Source organism: Aethalodelphis obliquidens, unplaced genomic scaffold, assembly GCF_003676395.1.
Source record: "Aethalodelphis obliquidens isolate GAN/ISIS:26980383/991018 unplaced genomic scaffold, ASM367639v1 scaffold21, whole genome shotgun sequence".
Classification (NCBI taxonomy): Eukaryota; Metazoa; Chordata; class Mammalia; order Artiodactyla; family Delphinidae; genus Aethalodelphis; species Aethalodelphis obliquidens.
This window is the reverse complement of record NW_020837965.1, coordinates 10,876,536-10,897,430: the sequence shown is the minus strand read 5'-3', so window position 1 is coordinate 10,897,430 and position 20,895 is coordinate 10,876,536. Positions and strand designations below refer to the sequence as shown.

The following is a 20,895-nucleotide window of genomic DNA, read 5'->3' as shown; positions in this document are numbered from 1 at the left end:
TCTGTATTAGAAATATCAAGTTCGAAAATCTAAATACTCAGAAAGAACTACAGAGCTGTTGGGTTCTCCCCTGCACACACACATAATCTGTCGACTCTGATGAGAAGAAAGAAAAACAATGAGTGTTCACTTCTCACAGACAGAGGTCACTAATGGCCTGAATTTGAATCACTGTGGCGGAAACCACAAAGTTAGTAATCTAGTGAAAAATGAACTTGAATTGAAATTAAAGATACCAAAAGATGGTTATCCAGAAAGGTCTAACCGGAATACAAATAAAATTACATCACCTTGACCTTTTTCGAATCTTCTAAGTCGAGCAAAACCGAGAGCCACCCGGCACCCTTGCTGTTTTTTACCTTCAGACACTAGGGACCGCAGAAGTGGCAATTCTTCCTTGTAGAGTACAAAGCTGAAGGGTCAGATCAGATGCTCACACTGGTTCTCTACAGAATAAGGCTTCTGCACTTGTACATACCTGAGCCTTTCTTGAAACCACAGCTTCAAACTGGGAAGATGTAGGATTGCTTTGGGGAGATATGTCTAAATCCTAAATCAAACTCTCCAGCAGGCCAGAATATAAATGTAACAGGTATCAGAGGAGGTTCAAATTAGATCCAGGCGGTCAAAGTCAAACTCAAACTCGGATAAGAGCACATCATCTGAAACCTAGCATACAGGAAAAATCATGCCTGCTTTGGGAAACCCAAGGCAGCCCAGCATGGTGTCATTTGGGAATCTACTTCTTCTGTTAAAAGCATCCCCTGGAATTTCTAAAACTGCAGTGAAACTACTGAAGTGTTAAGACACGGGCATTTTTTTAAAAAAACAGCATTCCTTCCATGCTAGGTTTGTAATAGGTCTGCTACAGTACAGCTAGCTCAAGTCTTTTTACAATTTCTTGTACCTACTGCCAGAGGCATGGACTAATGTTTGAAATTTCATCTTCCAGCCTCCTCCAGTCACAGATATTTGCAGCTCAACATGACAGTATGGTGTTGCACTGTCACCTGTGATTATTAAAAATCCATAAATGGTTTTGAGGTTTCTGGCGAGGCGAGGAAGAAAAGTTGTATTTCGCGGACTAGTGACACTGTGGGAAAATAAGCAACTTTTCATGCTATGCATGAAAGATTGATTACCCAAAGATTGATTTTCATCTAACATGGTGGCCTGCCGATCTTATGTATCTGGTGCATGTTGCTCAGTGATTAAAAAAAAAAAAAAAAAAGTCCAGTTCTAACACTTCAGATACTGACCTAAAATTTTACATTCATACTGATTCATACTGCAACAACCAAATACATGCCTGGACAAATGCCAACCTGCATTCTATTTACCTCAAAATATTTTGGGGGATCCTTTCGTTGGAGATGTAATAAGGTCATACCGCTAAGTCCACAGACAATATCGGTCCCGATATGGAAGGTAGCCTTCATATTACCTTTTGCCTGGGAGAAGTTAGACATAATAAATTTAGCAATAAGCCTGTGAGCCAGTGGACATGCCCCAAAGCTCCCTGACCCTGGGTGATTAAAGAGTCTCCCAGCTGAGTGGGGAGCAATAGCTCCCATTTAGAAGATGCTTTGCACAGCAAATGCAGCATGTAAAGAAATCTAATCAGCACCTTGCACTCCTGCGCGAGCATTTACACGGATTTGTGCTTTGCATTTGATTAGCTTACTGTAAGCTTTACAAGAGATTTCCTGCACTAAAATTAATCAAAAGCTCTTGGAGACTGATTTCCATTTACGAGAGAAGGCACGATGAGTTTCCAGGTGAATAAATAATGATCATAATAAAGAAGACAGAGCAGCAAACGTTGAGCTGCTTCGAAACTCAAACTTGACTGGGGGAAAGGGGACGTCGGGGAGTTGAGGCTGACACCTTTTTGCTCTCGGAGTGAAACGCAGGAGCTATTTTATTAGCGTAAGAAGGCTGCTGCCCAGGAAACGTGACTGTTTTCTCTCCGCTGCCCCCGCCTTAGTGCACAAACGCGACCACTCACTCCCCCCAAGCCCCGGTGCATCAGGCCACCGAGGAAAACCGGCCTCTCCGCAACACCACTAACCCCCTAAACACACTTGGCTGACGATCACTGCAAATTCACACCACCAATGGTTAACGTGTTTCATCTCACCCTTCAATCAAAATGTGACTTCGAAAGTTCCTATTTTATGAAGCCAGAGGTGAATGGAAGGAGGGAGGGAGGGCTCTTAGGATGTTAAAAAGGGGAAGGATAAATTTTCCCCTTTGCTTGAAATTTTCCCACTCCCTTCCCCCCCATTTGCTTTCCTGCACCAGCTAAACTGGGTAGGCGAATGAGAGTGGGTTCGTATCATTTTTAAAAAGATACTAAATAAGGATGAGAGAGTGGGAGGGTGAAGGTGGAGTGAGTGAAATCTACGTATCATTTCTCTGGAATGAAGAATACTAAAAGCCACTGAATAAACATTCTAAATTTCCTCCGAGCTACAAGATGAGGCACCAGCTGGGGCCGAGGGCTCCCATCCATTCCCGGGCGAGATTCGCCTCCCTGCACAGCTGCCTACTCTGCGCAGAGAAGCGCCTCGATCCCGCTCTAACGTTCCAGTAGATCTCCCCGTGCTAGTTGCCCATTCCCGGGATCTTCAACTTCGCCTCCCTCTTACTTTCAGCCAGATCTGGCGAGCTCTGGAAAGGCGCTAGGAGGAAGCAGGAGCCCAGCGGGCAGGCAGGGAAGGAGAGGGTTGGGGGTGTGCGTTACCTGCGAAGGTTCTGGAGGTCTCCTTCCAGCCCTGGTAGTAATCCCGCTCAGCGTCGCGTCCTCCCCCAGATCCAAACTTTTGCTCTTTCCTCCGGGTGGTGGCGGCGGCGACGGAGGCGGCTGCCGGAGCCCGGCCCTGTCGCCCGCAGCGTCGGGGCGCCGGGATGCGGAGGCCGGAGCCTCAGAGCGGCGCGCGCCTCCCCGCAGCCGGCCGGCGCCCGGGCGCCCCGCTCGCCTCGCTCGCTCTCGCCTTCCTCCCCTACGGAGCCGCGGCATCGTCTTCCCCCGTCCTCCAACACCTCCGCCTCCAGGGCTCGAGCATGCCACTTTCTCTCGGCTCCGGCCGCCGCGGCCCCCGCCTCCTCTTCTCTGCCTCCCCCCTCTCTGCCTCGGCAGAGCCCACGAGTCCCGAAAGGCGGCGGGGGAGCCGGGAGGGCGGCGGAAAGCTGCCCAGCAGCGCCGGGGCTCCTCGGACACAGAGGACCCCGGGGGGCAGCCGGAGAGCCAGGCGGGTGCGCGCAACTCAGACGCCTGTGCGCCGACCGCGCGGAGCCCGGCGTGGGGCGCCGCACGGGGTGCGCGGGGGCGGCCGCGGGGCTCGCTCCGAGGGCTGCGCCGGCCCGGCGTGGGTGCGGAGGCTGCTCCGACCTTACTGCCTCCTCGACCCAACCCGGCCCGGCTAATGTAGGCGCCGCGGCCTCCACCCCCACCCCCACCCCATCTGACACCCCCGGGAGGTGTTTACAGTAATGAAGGCGCGGGATCGCCTCCTCTGCTCCCGCACTCCTCCTCTGCCTCGGTCCCTCGCGCTCTGGCGCGCTCCCCTCCTCGAGTCCTCTTTCTCTCCCTCCCTCCCCTATTCCCTCCCTCTCGGAGCCCCTCCCACATTTCTGGTTTAAAGAATGCTTGGGAGGCGCGGCTGCAACTCAAAGCTTTCCAGGAGGCAAAGTCAGCCTCGGCTTTTAACCCTGTCCTCCCTGAAGAGAGTTGCAGCGCGAGCGCCGAAGCTAACAACGCGGATGCCACCCAGACCGCGTACGCCTTCCCCTCTCTCTCTCTACCCTGCACCCTCCCACCTCCAGCTCTGAAGGATAGTGCCACCATCTGAGCGCCAAAAGTTGATTTCCCCCTGCCCGCCCGGGGTTGTACTTCTAAACCAGAGGATCTATTACTTAGACACTGAGAAACGATCGAAACGTGACATTAGAGGGTAAAAATATATAACAAGTCTCTCAACCAAGATGGCGTAACTTCAAATGCAGGCAACCTTGGTGATTTGCCCCCCGCCCCATCACTGATCCCGGATCTTCTTAAATAACTCAATAGGGAAAATAATTCGAAGTTTCATATAATTATTTTAAGCCACCCATTTTCCTCCTTCACCCTGGCCGCTGGAAAGAGCGTTGTTCACTTGCCCCATAGATTACAACGAACAACCAAATTCAGCCTCAGAGATTCAGAAAACAGGTTTGACAGCGGCGGAAAAAAAAAAAAAAAAAACAAACGCTTGATTTGCATACAGGCTACGTTTCCACTTCGCAATCTTTTGCAAAGGTTAAAGAGTAATGCAAGGAGAACCAGGTGCACGTCTCTTTCTTGAAAAAGGAAAAAAAAAAAAAAGCTTCTGGTTTTCTCCTCTCATTTCATTGCCGCTCCTCCTGCCTCCAGTAAATTGCTGTCATGTTTTAACAAGTCTGGAGAGAGGCTAAATCTGAACAGAAGAGGGAGAGCGAGTTCGCGCCAAGCGCCGGACTGCGCTGAGACGCGCCGTCGGTGGGGCCAGGCGAGAAGCAACCAGCGAGCTGGAAACTGGCTTAGGACCAACTCCCTAGGGATCCTCTCGGTTATCGCGGCAGAAGTGTTAGGCAGGGGCGGTGGCCACAACCAGCTCGGGATGAGTTCTCCGTCCTCAGTTCAAAGTCTGAGTCACTTGGCACCACTTTCCTAATTGTTTTTATTTCCTTCGCATCCCCGTTGTGTCTACCGCCTTCATGTTTTTTGAGCGCCTAAATCATGTTAAGCGGACTTGGAGAAACGCCTGATTTGCCTCTCAAACACAAACCACTCACGGATCCACCCAGACGCACGCCCGAGACGCACGCTGGCACACGCGCGCACACACGCCCCCGGGTCGTGCCCGCGGGTCGCTCCTCCTGTTGCATCCTGAGAAGGTGGCTAGGAAAATGCTTTGCCTTACAGATGCAAAGCCGCTCTTCTCCCCAAACTCAGTATGTGACTAATAAATATCGGGTGAGGGGAGAGGCTGAGGGAGTTAATTGAACCAGGACTGACAGTGAGGAGGTTCCAGGAGGAACCTTGCTGGGAGGTTCCAGGAGTAAAGCGCCAGGGACGACAGCAACGGTGGCCTCTGCCTCCACCAGCAGCTGCCGCCTTCCGGAGCCCCAAGCGCTCCAGGAGTTTACCGGGCATCAAGTGTGGGTCCAGCCCGCCCCAGTCACCCTCTTTCCGGATACTTCCTTTCCCTGGTTAGTGCCCGCACCTCAACTAGCAATCTTGATCTTGGGCCTGATTACAAATGAGAAGCGACCGAGACAGCGCTGAAAGCGCGAGGACGAGCCCGGGACTGGTCTGCGTGGCGGAGGGATCTTTCCAGGCGGCTCCCACCCCTCCCTGGGACTCCGTGGCAGCTGGCGAGGACCCACTCCCGCGCTCCTTGCTGTCGCCTCGACCCTAAACCCAGTGTTGGGAGGCGTTATCCACCCCCTCACCGCGTCCCACGCACGCGGAGCCGGGAACGCAATCCCAGTTCAGCCTGGTGGGCTCCTCCCGCCTTCACCGTCACCACTGGTGCGCCTGCAAGACACGCAGGCCGGAGCTCAGTGCCAGGCCACTGAAGACCAGCAGGGCTGGAGAAAGACTTTGGAGAAAAGTAACCCCTTCCCCAACTCGAAGGAGAACGAACCAGCACCCTCCGCATCTTCTTAGCCACTAATGGATCCCCGATTGCAGGCGGGGGGCGGGCTGGTGGTTTTAGACGCAACCGCTTGATAATAACGCCGGTGGCATTAACAGCAGATGGAGTGGGCGCAGGGGTGGGTGACTAGGGGATTGTTACTCTTGGAAGTTAGCATTCATTCTGGGGCAATGAGAGGTTGGATTCAGGCAAGCTTAGTGGATCTAGAAATCCCAATTTAGGATCGACGCTCCAGCTGGCTAGCTAATTTGCGTTTTGACCCAGAGCTCAGTTAGGAAACTCCTTAGAGGAGGTAGATTCGACCTGCAATTAGACTTCCCTTCCCTAAAATCAGGGGCGAGTTAAGCAGTCTGTTCTTTCTATGGATGAAAGATAAAGCCTAAAACATCCCACCCCAATGACCACCGCCAGCTGATTTATAATCCCCCTTAAGAAACCTCGTGGTTCTCGCTTAGCGGCAGCCAGGTCGGTTACTGGAAACTCCACCTGGCACCTCAGTCCCTTTACCTGGAGGCCGCGGCTTCTCTCAGTGGGCTCATCCGAATCCGACAGGGTCTGGGAGGTGGAAAGGCAAGAAGCTGGCTCGGCAGCAGCGGGGCTCCCGGGGCATGGTATTTTTTTAGGGGTCGCCGCCAAGGTCCCTCCTGCCCATCGTTGAGAACTGCCAACCTGCTCCCCGGGCTGGGTGGACACGGTGGCGGGCGCGGAGCTGCCGCCTCGCAGCTCCCTGATGCACGGGACCGAGGGTCAGAGACGCACCCAGGGCGGGAGGCGCGCAGCGCCTGGCTCGCAGACTGCGGCCACTGGTATTATCTCCGAGCCCCCGTTCCTCTTCGGTGACAGTGGAAGATGCCAAACTCGCAAGTGACGGCCACAGGTTTCGAACGTACAACTAACTACAAGGTACCCAGCCTGAGACTGTAAGCTGTTTTTCCCCTCCCCCGCCTCTCCCTCCTACCAGGGAGGGAACTAACTTAACCCTGTGTGCGCCCTACACTCCCCGGAGAAGCTGTAATCGACCAGGAAACCGCAGGCGGCGGTTCCCGGGGAAAGAGCTTTGTTCACGTGCGATTCTAGTGGGTGTGTTGCTGTCTGGGGGCACTCGCGTAGCAAGACGCCAGTGGCAGGTTTCCAGCGCCAGACTTCGGCATGGGAAGGAGCCCTAGCGTTTCATCCGGACCAGACCCAGCCCTCGGAATCTATTTTTTGCCCTCAGTTACCAGATTTATTACAGTTGCCAGCGAAGTTGGGTTTTATTCCTTTCCCCCCGACCACCCTCCGGACCCACGGACTACTTCCTTTCCTAGACGATGCTTTTGAAGTTGTGGGACTCTCTGCTCCTTCTACCTCTAGCTTTTAACTGTTTTGCGTGTGCGAGACGAATTGTTGAAGGCACCCACCCACTCACGCCAAATTTAAATGAAACCGCAAGGAAAGTTGCCTCCCAGTCACCCACCACCCAGTGTCTGCAAAAGCCAAATATAATAACCTTATATTCAAATAAGATTAAGAGAACGGAAGATGGGGGGGTGGGAGGGAGGTGAGGGATTTTTGAGATGTAAATGGGGAAATAGGTGAGGGCTGGGGGGAGGGGGAGAGAGAGAAATCCTCAGAATGGATAAAACGGGAAACACAAACAAGAATGACGATGCAGAAAATATATCTGAGTCCCAAACTTGAAAGCAGCAGGTTAAATTTAAGAGTCTGGATTTTAATAAACATTATTTCCCCAGTTCCTGTGAGAGACAGAAAGAGCGAGAGAGAGCGAGAGCGAGAGCGAGAGCGAGAGAGAGAGAGAGAGAGAGAGAGAGAGAGAGAGAGACAGAGAGAGAGAGAGAGAGAGAAGAGAGAGAGAATACGAATATGAGCCTCCGCCTTGGCCACCCAGATGCTTTGCATTTTGTAAACATCTTCGACTACTTGCTCTGGGCACCCAAGAAGTTAACTGGAGTTGGAGGCGAGTCATCTCATGGATGCAGAATGGAAGCTTAGACAAGAGAAAACTGACAGCAGAACGCCTCTGCTGTCACCGTCATATCCCAAAGAGCCAGAACTTCGCCCAGAGCGCAAACTCAGAAGTCTTCAACCGATTCCTTCTTTCTCCATCTGCGTTTCGAACTAAAGAATGAAAGACCGAGCCTTTAAAAATCAGAGTAACACTTGAATCTTGCAGAAACTGAGTTATTTTAAATAGGGAAAATGTTTAAATAGAGAAAATCCACCGGATAGATGTTCTCATTTCTCTCTGCTACATAATAGCCATTTCAAATGCCTCTCTGAGCCAGGCCAGCCCGCCGAGTCAATGGAGACGCTGTTTCCAGCCAGCCGGGTGCAGAATTCCGTTGTAAATCCTTCTAGTTTGCCAAGGTGGCAGCAAAGCATAGAGATAGCTCCTCAAGCCGCAGAATCAACAGGGGTGACCACATTTTAGGACAAATATTCATCTGCCTGCTTTTTAAACATCCAACTTCGTGTGTGTAAGTGTACATAAGTACACGAGGTTCTTCCTTTGAAACCTTGATGTGAGATAACGGTATTACTATTTCATCTTTAAGAATACATTTTTGTTTAAAGGCAAACGGAGCCCTGTTCAGGTTTTGCTTTCTGACTTATGCTTCGGGAAAATGAATAAGACTGAGAAAGGGAGAGGGGGTGGCTGCAGATGTACAGAATTTGTATGTTAGATTATTGCTGTTTCTGAAGTATAAGAAGAGAATGTAATGTGAATATACTCCCTATTAAAGACGACTGGTGCAGTTATTTAATCAGGACAAGGAAAATGAAGTATGGAAAATATCACACCAAATATATGAACAGAATCACTGTTACAAATTTCTTAGGCATATGACCCATTAGTCAGCTCTAGAAATGCATGATGGCAGGGCCAGAGGAAGCAAAAGAATGTGGTTCAGGGGCTCCAGAGTATAATAATTTTGCAGACTCACAAAACTGTGATAATTACGTTACTTTATTTTTATAGGGAAACTATCACTAATGCATAAGGGTAGAGAAGGAGAGAAACAAAAAGCAAATCTGTGAGCTTCAAAACCCAGAAGTCAGCTTAGTTATGCTTAGGACTTCAATCTTCAGTGGAGTTTTCAATTGAACTTTGACTGTCATCTCAAATCCTTTAGCCCCCCCCCCATGTTTCTTGTACCCTTCCCCATTTACACATGAACACTGACTTGGTGAAAGTAAAAATAACATAGGATTTGGATTCACAAGATCATGGTTTAAGCCTAAGGAACTAAAAATTTTGATCCCGAGTAAGTCAGCTTCAAGCCACTGTTTACTCATATATGAAATGGACATAAAAATATTCATTCTACCAGCCTTATATACCATCAGATCGCGAGTCAGTGTGTGTGAAAGTGCTTTAGAAATTTTAGTTGTTGTTATTGCTAACAGTATTATCATTACATCACACAGTCCCAGCCTTCAAAACATAGGAAAATGACATCAGACTAAACATAGTTTCCCCTAACATTATCATCTTACATTACCTTGGCACATTTAGCAAAAGGAAGAAACCAACACTGTTATATTGCTACTAACTAAACTCCAGACTTCATTCCTATTTCATCAGTTTTTCCACTAATGTCCTTTTTCTGTTTCAGGATCTCATCTAGGGTACCACATTGCCCTTAGCCATCGTATCTCCTGTGCTTTGTGACAGTTTCTGAGTCTTTCACTGTTTTTCATGACCCTGAGAGTTTTGAATGAGTAATGGTCAGGTATTTTGTCTCTCAGTTTGGATTTGTTTGATGTTTTCTCATGACTAGACCCCAGATTAGACTCTTAATTATGGGTTTGGGAAAGAATACCATGGAGGTGGAATGTCATTCTCATCACACCATATCAGGTGGTACAAGATATCAGCATGACATCACTTATGAAAAAGTCATCACTCCTCAAGGTATTGTGTGCAAGGTTTCTCCACAGTAGAAGTATTTGCCCATTTCCATACTCTATTGTTTGGAAATGAGTTACTAGTTCTTGCCCACACTCGTGAATTTAGAATTTTTAAAAGAGCAAAATAAGTATTTAGGGTAGCTCATAAACACCCAAAATATCAAATTCATCCAGGAATAATCTCCCAGGAAATTCCTCCTGTATTATATGTCCTTAGAAAAATGTTCAACAGTCTCCTCTTGGGTATGTATTTTTAACCCATCTTTAATTACTCCATGCTTTACAGTCTCCAAACCTAGTCATTCTCCAAATCCTGTTCTTTTCTAATGTCCCTTTCCTTTCCAATCCAAACCAATGCCACATGTGGTTGGTTCAGAATTCCAACTTCCATATGGAAAGATGACATTCATGACTTCTTACTCCTCTCTTTTTTTCATGGTTTTCTGATAGTATGGTGTTAATTTCATTCTCCCTCAAAGCCATAGTAGCTATCTTCATATTTGTCTTGGACTAGATCTAAGTGTCTCAAAGAATTGAGTTGGTCTTACTTTTCTGTTCTGCTGGTAATACTCAAAATACGTGTGTTGACTTCATGAGTTAGCTCCTCCAGCAGGTAGAGAGAAATGCATTCTTTCTCCTATGATGAGAACCATCATAAGGAAATCCATGATTAACATACTGGGGAGAAGTGGCTTCTCATTTTTCTCATGAGTATAAACTACTCCTAATGTGTGACACCCTTTTTGTGAGTGCAGCTTGGTTCATGTGGTTCGGTGACATTGAGATGAACACCCTTCTGATTTTGAAACACCATTCTACAGTATGTGGTTCATCCATTCATCCAACAGACATTTGTAGAAAACACAAAACAAGTAGCAGGCATATGCTGAATAGACTCAGTTCCAATCCTGTCAAAACTCTCAGTCTAGTGGAGACACATAGACAAATAATTATATACTCATTAGGTAAATATAACAATTTAGGTGTATGCAAAATACTTCAGTGCCCTGAAACAGATTCCCTCTAGAGGGAAGACCTCATCCAAGTTATGAGGAGGCTCTTTTGACAAGGTATTGATTTTAGAGGGGACTTTGCAGCTTTATTTTATATCCAGCCTTGTGCATGCGGCAACCCCAGGTACCAGCTAGAGTCCCCCGTCTCATGGGAAGCTCTTTGGGACCAGAATTGGGAACTCAGTGTGGAAGTAATTTCTTGAATATCCATTTCTCCAAGCCTTGGTTTCTTTGACTTTCCATGAAAGTTACAAGATGATTATGCGTGAACAAAAACAGAAGGTACATACTGACAGGAAACAAAAGCATGTTTAAACCATGGAGATTTTCCCTCATATAAACCTGCCATTTGTTAAGCAATCGCTCTCTGTTCCAAAAGGAAACTGGTAAAAAACCTGAAGCAAACACTCTCCAACAGCACTGAGAAAGAATAAGTGAGGGAAACGCCTTTTTAATAAGGGTATAGGAGTGATGTAAAGATCTAAGCCTTTTTCAGAAGAGATGAAAGATCTACCCAGGGATTTATTCAAACCTGGTCAAAACCATTGTAGAAAATGTTACTGAGCCTTCCATATCTGACTGTAGTACTGATGAAGACAGAGGTGCTATTTTAATCTGAGGAAACAAAGTCAATTGAAAGAGTTTATAAGATTCTGAATTGGAATATATATTTGTATACATTTACATTTATATATATGTATATAACTTCTCAATACACTATATATATATATACATATATATGCACACATATATGTATACTTCCCACTGTCTATTAATATATTAGAAAAATAAAATTGCATTCTTTAAAAGGTCAGAGACAGTTTTCTAGACTGACTCTCTTTATGAGAACAAATATACTGTCAGTTAAATTGTGTGTAGTTTCAAGAGCCGTGAACCTGGATTTGAAAGATGGTATTATACTTTAAGCCACTGCCACGTTATTAGGGAAATCACTTAACTGCATGAAACCTCAGTTTCTCTTCTATCAAATAAGTATAACCAAAACTATCTTCCAGAGTACATATATAAAGAAAAGATGAGGTGAGTTATTTCAAAGCTCCACAGTAAGAATAAATTCCCATTATTTATATAATTATAGTGTTTTCTAGGACATAATTTAATTTAATGTGAGATATATTTTGCTCTGTATAACATTAAGCCATGGGTTTTACTTGTGTTGCAGGTTTTGCTTTTCTGGTAACCTTGTCTCAGAGCTTTAATGTACAGAGCTGCTAAGTTCCTGCAGTGTCTCTGAACAATATTTTCTGGCACCACTGTTTGCTACTAAGCTTTGAACTACTCAAAAAATAAATGTTCTCAGCCTAGGGAGTTCTTAGCTTATCTCCTCACTTATCATTAAAAAATTCCTATAAAATTCTGTTGGACAATTTTCTTCCAAAGTTCCTCCACTTAGCTAATAGAGGTGAACTAAAGTTTTTCAAGTGATTCTTTTATTTGTTTAGTTTTTTTGTTTGTTTTTTGTTTTGTTTTGTTTATTCATCTTATGGTTGGGTTATTTCACTGATTGAGTTTTCTGGATTTAGTCATCTCATTTGCTTACTCAGTTGGAACAACTTGGATTTCATGTTTCCCCTTTTCCACTTGAAACATTTTTGAAAGGTAAAATTAACAATTTTACCTCACAGATAAAGCTAAAAAAAAATCATATGTCATGAAATTAGCATTTTGTTTTCACTCTTTACCAATAGTACAGGGGCAGAAGTTAAATTCTGCTTCCTAAAAACTGAAGAGTCATTGTGGCTCACCAGTCTGTTTTGTAGATTGATAATGGCAATGGGGCTCGCTCGTTTCTCTAGAGAAGTCATTAAGACCTTCAGTTTGAAAGGTCTTCCCATTCCTTGGCAGTTTGAAGAGATGTCTAGTGAATCCCAAACACAATGTCAAACCACAGAAAGAAGTAAATTGTTCTGTTCTTGGATTATGTATTAATTTTTATTTTTAAGGATTCTGCTATATTTCCATGTTTATATAGTGGGGTTTCCTCTCCTTTTCACCTTAATGCTTTATACATGGTATAGTATTAGATTACTAAGTGCAGCAGATACAAGAATATGGATTATAGATCAGTGCTGGTAGAAAGTCAAGCAGTCAACATAAAGAATACCTTCATTTCTTGAACCTTTATCCCTCACAGCATTTCTAAATTAATTATTTTATCTGAGAGCTGCCGCCTTTACACACACGTCCCAGGTCACAGAACCAGTGAAGCAGCTAGTACTGACTGCATGCCGGGTCTTGAGGAGACTGTACAGAGTTTAGCCCACAGCCCCGCTGTACATTTTATTATCTCATCAGCAGGGAATTTTTCTCTTGTCCCTTTGGATAAAACCAAAGTTTACTTAAATTTTTTCCTAAGTCTCTATGAATTAAAAGCATTTTTTAAAAAAAGTAAAGATTCCTTTAAAGACACAGTGTATTCCTCACGTCTGTCTGAAGCAGACAGGCTTAAAAATTGCAGAAGTAAACTTATAAAAGCTAAAGAAGCCTCAAGATCATTAGGGAAATGCAAATCAAAACCACAGTGAGATACCTCTTCACTCCCACTATAATGGCAATGAAAAGCAACCCCCCCCCTCAAAGCCCCACAATAACCCTCATTGGTGAGAAAGTAGAAAATTTGGAAGCTTCATGTATTGCTAATGGGAATGTAAAATAGAACAACCACTTTGGAGAACAGTTTGGTGTGAAGTTTTCTTAAAAAGCTAAACATAAATTTACCATATGACCTAGAAATTCTACTCTTAGTTATATCTACCCAAGAGAAATATAAACATATATTTACAAAACACTTTCACATGAATGACCTTAGCAGCATTATTTGTAATAAATCTAAATTGGAAACAACCTAAATGTCCATCAGCTGGTTAATGGATAGGAAAATTGTGGCATAGTCATGCAATGGAACACAATTTGACAATAAAAAGGAACAAACTAGGGATACCTGCTAAGGCCTGGATGAACCTCAAAAACATTTTGCTCAGTGAAATAAGTCAGACTCAAGATACCTCCTATTCTATGATATAATTTATAGAAATATAAAGAAAAGGAAACGTTTATGAAGACAGCAGATTAGTGGCTGCCAGGATGACGCAGAACTGCAGGAGGGAAGAAGAAATGGGGTACTTCCCTGGTGGTCCAGTGGTTAAGACTCTGTACTTCCACTGCAGGGGGCATTGTTTCAACCCCTGGTTGGGGAACTAAGACCCCACATGTCACACAGCGCGGCCAATAAATAAATTAAATTAAATTAAGATTTTTTTAAAAAAGAAGAAGAAATGGGGATTAACAGTAAATGTACATGAGAGATCATAATGCAATGATGAAAGTGTTCTAAAACTGATTCATGGTGAAAGGATACATAACTTGGTAAATTTACTAAAAATAATCATTGAATCATACACTTGAAAAGAGTGAATTATGTGGTATGCAAATATGTCTCAATAAAATTATTTTTTAAAAGCTAAGAGGGTTGATGTCAACATCAATGAATATTTAATCTTGTAAATATTCTTGTTAGATCCTCTTACATCACCAATAAATAGGACTTGAATTATCTCGAGTGATAAAGAACATGAGAGTATTAGAAATAGTAAACAAGTATACAAGTTTCAACAGTTCTTTCTGCCTGCTTCTTCAAAACAGCAAGTCATTTGCAATCTGGGTAAATCCACCCAATGTGATCCATAAAATTCAGAAGTAAAATAAACAAAATACAGAGTGATATATCCTTTCCACTCCCTTCTCTGAAAAAAAAAGTAACATTTTAAGAATGTCTATAGGACTTCCCTGGTGGCACAGTGGTTAAGAATCTGCCTGCCAATGCAGGGCACATGGGTTCCATCCCTGGTTCAGGAAGATCCCACATTCCATGGAGCAACTAAGCCCGCGTGCCACAACTACTGAGCCTGTGCTCTAAAGGCCGCGAGCCACAACTACTGAGCCTGTGTGCTGCAACTACTGAAGCCTGGGCGCCTAGAGCCCGTGCTCCACAACAAGAGAAGCCATGACAATGAGAAGGCTGCACACCGCAAAAAAGAGTAGTCCCTGCTCGCCACAGGTAGAGGAAGCCCGTACGCAGCAACAAAGACCCAACACAGCCAAAAATAAATAAATAAACTAAAAAAAAAAAAAGTCTATGAATCACTAAGGGAAAACAAATTTTCTACTTTTGTGTTAAGTTCTCTGCTTACCTGACTCCTCTGTCAAAAGGTTCTTCTGGTTTTACAACCCATAGTACTTTTGTTTACTATGGCTCAAGGAAACAGGATGCTTTATTAATAAAAATCTATCTTTCATAATAGAATTACCAATTATCATAACATATCCCTTTAACAGTTTACTTCCTTCAGATATTCATCAATCAGGAGCCTTCTTTCTCCCTGTCCAGTTATGGCAATATAAATAACATTTTGTGAGGATGTCAATTTTTTCTTTTTTCTGGCAAAACAAGAAAGCATAAGACAGATGGGTTAAGAAGAAAGTCAGACACAGTATCAGTTGCCAAAGGAAAAAAAAACAACATAAAGACAGCAACTTGTCCATCAAGTAGCTCAGATCAAGAGTCTTTCTTTTCTCAAATGATAACAGCTCCAGACCTGTGAGCAACCAGAAAATAAATAAGCAAAACTACTGAAGGTGTTTCTCCATGGTTTCCACTGAAATGTCTGGAATAAATAAACATGTCATTTTACTAGGAGGATTACCTGAAAAAAAAATTAGCTGTAGCACACAAAGAAAAAGAGAAGAAAATTGATTAAGGGCACGGCATGTCTATTACACTGGGATAAACTGTCATCATGTTTTTCTGGGCACTGCTGATGAACAGGCTCAGGAAGAATAATCTATCCTCAACAATATAAAAGGATCTAAAGGACAGATTTATAATCTTCACATGAGGAGCTTCAGGACAACTGACATAGTGGCTTTCAGTTGAAAATGGGCCCTGAATGGTATCCTGCATTCATTTTTCTCAAACAGGAGTTTGCCCACTAGATGTGGTGAAGTCAAGTTTGTGTGCTCTCTAATGGCCTTTTTACAGCCAGGAAGACCTTGTTTTTCAGGCCTTGGGTAACTGTTGATAGAGTGAAGGAGGTTAGAGCTGTGACTAGATTTGCAGGACCTGTAGGTCATCCATCACCTATTCACAACAGTATCCCAGATGGAAGAGAGATGAGGATGATCACAGTTAATGAGGTGTGAGCCCTAAAGGGACAGAAAAACACAAGTCTGAAGGTTTTGAGATCAACTTCTTGAACTGATGCAATGAAAAATATTTAAAAGATTTAATCATAGATATAAATCACATTTATTTTTCATTTTTCACACTATGTACTCTCAGGCTTTAGGAAAAGACTAGGTTTTGAAGGTATTGAAAAAATTTCTTAATTGGCTAAGTTCTTTGCCAATGCATTATAGGAGGTGTTTAAGTATAAGAGCAGGTTGCAGTCTATTTGGAATAGAATCAGGCTGAGTTCTGGTATCAAATATGTTCCCAACTAGCTGAGTATTTGGGAAAACCACTCAGTTTTCATAGGCCCCAGATGTCTCGTCTCATAGGTGATAATAATTTCTGGCAAACTTGCTTTACATCATTTTGTAAGCATAGAATAAAATGATAAATGTAAGAGTATCTAAGAGAAAAGCATTTCCCTAAGCAAAGGTGTCATTCTTATTAAAAATGAGAATGTTTCCTCTTTACCCCCTTAGTTTGCTTGAGGATGAAAGCCAGGGTAAATCCTCTAGGAAATGGTCAGTTTCTGGTTTACGTTTCTTATGTTATAAAGGGGATAAAGGGCTGATCTTTAGATGTGACAAGTACAAAGTCCTATGCTTGGCCTAGAGTTTGGAGAGCCTCATTAATCATGCTCCATTGTGTTATAGGTTCTGTAAACATTGCAAAAGTATAAAGCACAGCCCTTCATTAGTGACATCTTTCCAACCTAACTCCAGGAAGCCTTTGAGATTTCCTCAAATGACTGGATTTCGTTTCAGTCATTAGTTAACCCTGCCTAGTGGGTGACTATGAATCCCACCAGGCAGGAGTAAGGGGATATGTATTCAAACAGTACAAACATGGCTTGTCCTAGTCACATCGCCATTAAGAACAGTAGGAGGGTTTCCTTTCTCAGGATAAGTCAAATCATTTATATGAATCCCATAATATTCCACATTATTTTTGCCTTTGGAAACTCATGCCATAAAGTTATAGTTAGAAAAAGAATGCTGACAATCCTACTTATGGATATTTTGGGTGAGATTAAAAGGCAAGAGTTACTTCTTACAGATTTATAGAGTCTATTGGCAAAGTATTTTCTCAAATGAATGAGCTACTATGAAACAATACAGAAAGTCAGGCCACCTTTGGGACTATGAATCAGAGAACACTGAGTATGTACTAGGACTCATCTGTTCAAAGTTACTTGTTATATTTTGGTTACACTTAGCTTCCAAAGTCTCTAAAATCCTCTTGTTTGTTTTTACAAGATTTTATTATTTATTTATACATTAATATTTTATTAATAATTTCCTTCATGGAAATGTTTTAAAACACATCTATCAATTGGAATGTAGTTCTTTTCAGCTACAGATCCCAACAGAATTAATGCAAACAAGGCCATTTAAATAGCTCTGTGTATGAAATTGGTACAAAAACATGTCAATGCATACTTTAATACTATTAAATTTACAACTTAGTTGAAGAGGAGTATGTTAAGTCCCAGTTTCCAAGTTGTTTTGGGAGGTCCAGATACAGTAAATTGCATAAAAACATTCACTTCTTGGCTTCTTTTCTTGGTTTTGACCCCCTCCATTCTACCCCAGGAAAAGCCAGGCTATAGTGGTTAGACATTGGTCTAATAAGGTAAATGTTGGAGTTTATATAATAAGCAAGCTATCGTCCCTCTTTATAGATAACCTGGAAAACTTTATATGAGTCTCACAGTAGGATGACATTTTTCACAAGAAAAGAGTTCTTTTTTTGATCTAAGATAATCCATAACCACAGCTCAAGATAGAAGACATTCCAACAATAGGTCACAATTAATATAATGTTTATGAAAAATGAATCATGTATTTCCTATACCCATAACAGTGATTTTCTTCAAATTCGTCAGTGATCCTACTATCTCTCATTCTCTATCTTCTAAATGTTTTTTTCCTTTCATACTAATACTCTGCATTATTTCCAAATAGTGAGACTCAAACTAAATAACTACTACTAATAATAATAATTAATCAAAATGTATATTGAAAAATTGCAGTGGGTAAGTTAGAATCATTAATAACAAGATAAATGGATGTGATAATGTCAACATGCTTAGAATAATGAACTGAGCATTGTGAATTACAGCTATGGAATTTTCTTCTGGTCCTTGCACATTATAATACAGTAAACATGTCTAGTTGTTCCATCATAATTTCTCATAGCTATAGCATCCTACCTATGCAAATTTAGCTAATTTCCCAAGAAAAAAAATCTATATTCTTTCCACCATTCTTGGGCCTTGTATACATCTCTCTAAATTTGGTTGTTCTGTTTGTACTTTTACAAACTTCATATGAAGCATGTGCATGGTATCCTTGTTTTATTGCTTACATTATTAAATACTTCTGAAACCCTACTGTGTGCCAGGCACTGTATTTGATGCTGGCAAAGTTGGCAGCGAGAAGTAAATTATTGCAGAGGATTCAGACAAGTAAGTGAAATTATAGTGCAATTGTGGTGAGTGCTAGATTGGGGAAACAAAGTTCTGTGGAAGAGCATAGGAGAGACACCTAACTCAGTCTTTTGGAGTCAAGTGTCCTTTCTGGTAGGATATGAAATATGACAGAAATGTAAAGTTGTTCACTTTGCTTAGAATATCTATTGTCTAGGAGAGGAAAAAGAGAAGTGACAGAATTAGTAGCAGGGCTTGCAACTCATGTTTAAAAAGTTGAGCTTTATACTGAAGGAAGCAGGGAGTCGTTGAAGGTTTTTAAATGTCATAAGATCCAATTTGTGTTTTTGCTACTCAACTCTGCTGTAGACAATACGCAAACAAATGAACGTGTGTGTTTCTGTAAAGCTTTATTTACAAAACAAGGCAGCTGGCAGGAATTGACCCACAGGCCACAGTCTGCAAAATTAGAGAGCCGCTGCTGACGTAAAATTGCAAGGGTTTGGTCACTGGCTAGAAATAAGGGAGAGGGAGATGCCAAGTTTTGGGCTCAGTCAATGTGTGAGAGAAAACTACCAATGGATGACCCTAAAACTCATTAAAGGCAAATGTAATTACATATCATGTAGAATATTGTAGAAGAAAGCAAGAACACAGTAAGAGAAGTGATTATAATTTGGAGGGTATCTTTAAATGGCCACAAAATCATGAGTTAGATTAAGCACTGTAGAATCAGAGTGTAAGCTAGTAATTCTGTCTTTTTAAAAAATTGTGATACAAGTTTATACCTGTAAAATGAATAATATTTTTTAAACATAGGAGTTAGGAAGACAGTATTTGAATGCCAGTGAGTTCTAAGAATAAAAGTGCTAGATACAGGCAAAGTATTATGACGCAGTAACATGTAATATTTTGAAAAGCTTAACAAAGAGTCACACATAAGCTGCAGAGAGGGGAATAAATATGGAAACAGTTAAAGAAAGGATGTGGCTCACAGGAAGAGAGCCAATCTGAAAATTCGAAGAAACGTAGGGAGGAGACCAAAGAGAAATCCAGAGTCAGCTGAAATAACTGTTTGGGGAGCAGATGGTGCAATATCTCATTCTTAAGAGATAAGACAAATGAAGAATCTGCCTTTTCTCCTTAAAAAGTTATTTTGTATTCCATTTATTTCCCTTTGGGAGTGGTTTCATCTGTAATTTATCTTTCTTCAAGATTGGAATTTTACCAATATCCCATATAATGTCATTGCTGTCACTTTAAAGACCTAGGATTCTCACGCCATCTTTTTTTCTTACCCTCTCCATCTCCATTTCTGCTTCCATTCTTCGTATTCTTCAGATGAACATGAAGTCGGTGAGGTTGCACCATAATATGACGTTAAAATATTTTGGCAACTCCTAATTGCTGGTTTCTGCAAGACATTTGGGAAATATTATATATTATGAGTAAAGGAAATTCTTTCACCCCTCCTTTTTGGCATGCTTCTCTTGGGCAATCACAGTTAGACCATCAATGGGAGAAGATGTAGTTTTTAAATTCTTGGCAAATATAACTTGGTACTTCAACCTTTCATTGCTTTTAGCATCCCAAATCCAGATATCCTGCCTGTACCCCTCCTCCTTGCCAGTTCACCAATCCCCATTCTCTGGAAACTTGGTGTCAGTGTCTTCAGCGTCTGGAAACTTTTGGCATGGAAACCACGACCAAGCAATGAAACATTTCCTTTTCATGTACACTGAGTCACGTCAATGCGCTTTAGATCTTGAGAACACCTCCCAGAACTGTCTAAACACCACAATTTTAAAGGAGGGCATTGATACAAATGTCAAAAACCAGTGACAGCAGGGTTGATGCCATCCCAAGTTCTTAATTCCAACATGACAAGCCCTGAGTATGTCCAGATGTCTGTGGATAAAGTTTCGTTTAACTTTCCCGGAAAAAGAACTTGGAGGATTACAATTGAAGGCTGTTTATTTAGAGCCTATATATATGTATATATAGACATTTACATGTGTATAGGTATATGTGTGTGTGTGTATATGTATATATAGTTTACATCTCCATAGGGAAAAATCCATTGTCCAAAAAATAAAGAAAAATGCATGGATTCTCTATGTTCCAAAAAGCAGATCCTAATGCTTACTTTTTAAAAATTTTTCATCAGTGTCAAAAGATCTTCCCAGTTATACTGTCTGTCATGTGGAAACAAGTACACAGGTCTCACAACATCCTTGAGCTTTTCTCTTTAATGATATATTCATTTTAATAAAAGAGAGAATAGTTTTTTTTTTTAAAGGAAGAAAAGTGCCAGCTTTCTACCAAGTATGTTAGAATGAGGCTGATTCTATCCAGTTTTAACTCCAAGTTCCCCTGAAGATTGTTCATTGCATTCAAACTGTAAAGAATATTTCCATTCTATCACATCTAAAATATAGCTATAAAGAATATCATATATGTTGAGATGAAAATTTCTGAAGATTCATATATAACATTGTTTTATTGTCTTAAGTTATACTAAAATATCCATTGCTCTAAGTAATGAGAGTTAATGTGGCTTAACCCTAATTTAATTTTCTCACAGCTAAGTGTCTGCAGAGAGCAGGCAAATTA

At 42.4% G+C, this 20,895-nt stretch overlaps 1 protein-coding gene across 1 annotated transcript in view; it reads right to left on the bottom strand.

Moving 5' to 3' along the window:
* The window catches only part of LOC113627799 (translation initiation factor IF-2-like), a 95,696-nt gene extending 91,846 nt beyond the window's left edge, over positions 1-3,850 (bottom strand). The window contains exons 1-2 of the mRNA XM_027120862.1: positions 3,633-3,850; positions 2,747-3,467 (exon numbers count right to left, since the gene is read on the bottom strand). Of these exons, the coding sequence (XP_026976663.1) occupies positions 2,747-3,467; positions 3,633-3,850 (939 nt within the window). The remainder of the gene's footprint in view (positions 1-2,746; positions 3,468-3,632) is intronic.
* Positions 3,851-20,895: the final 17,045 nt, after the last annotated feature.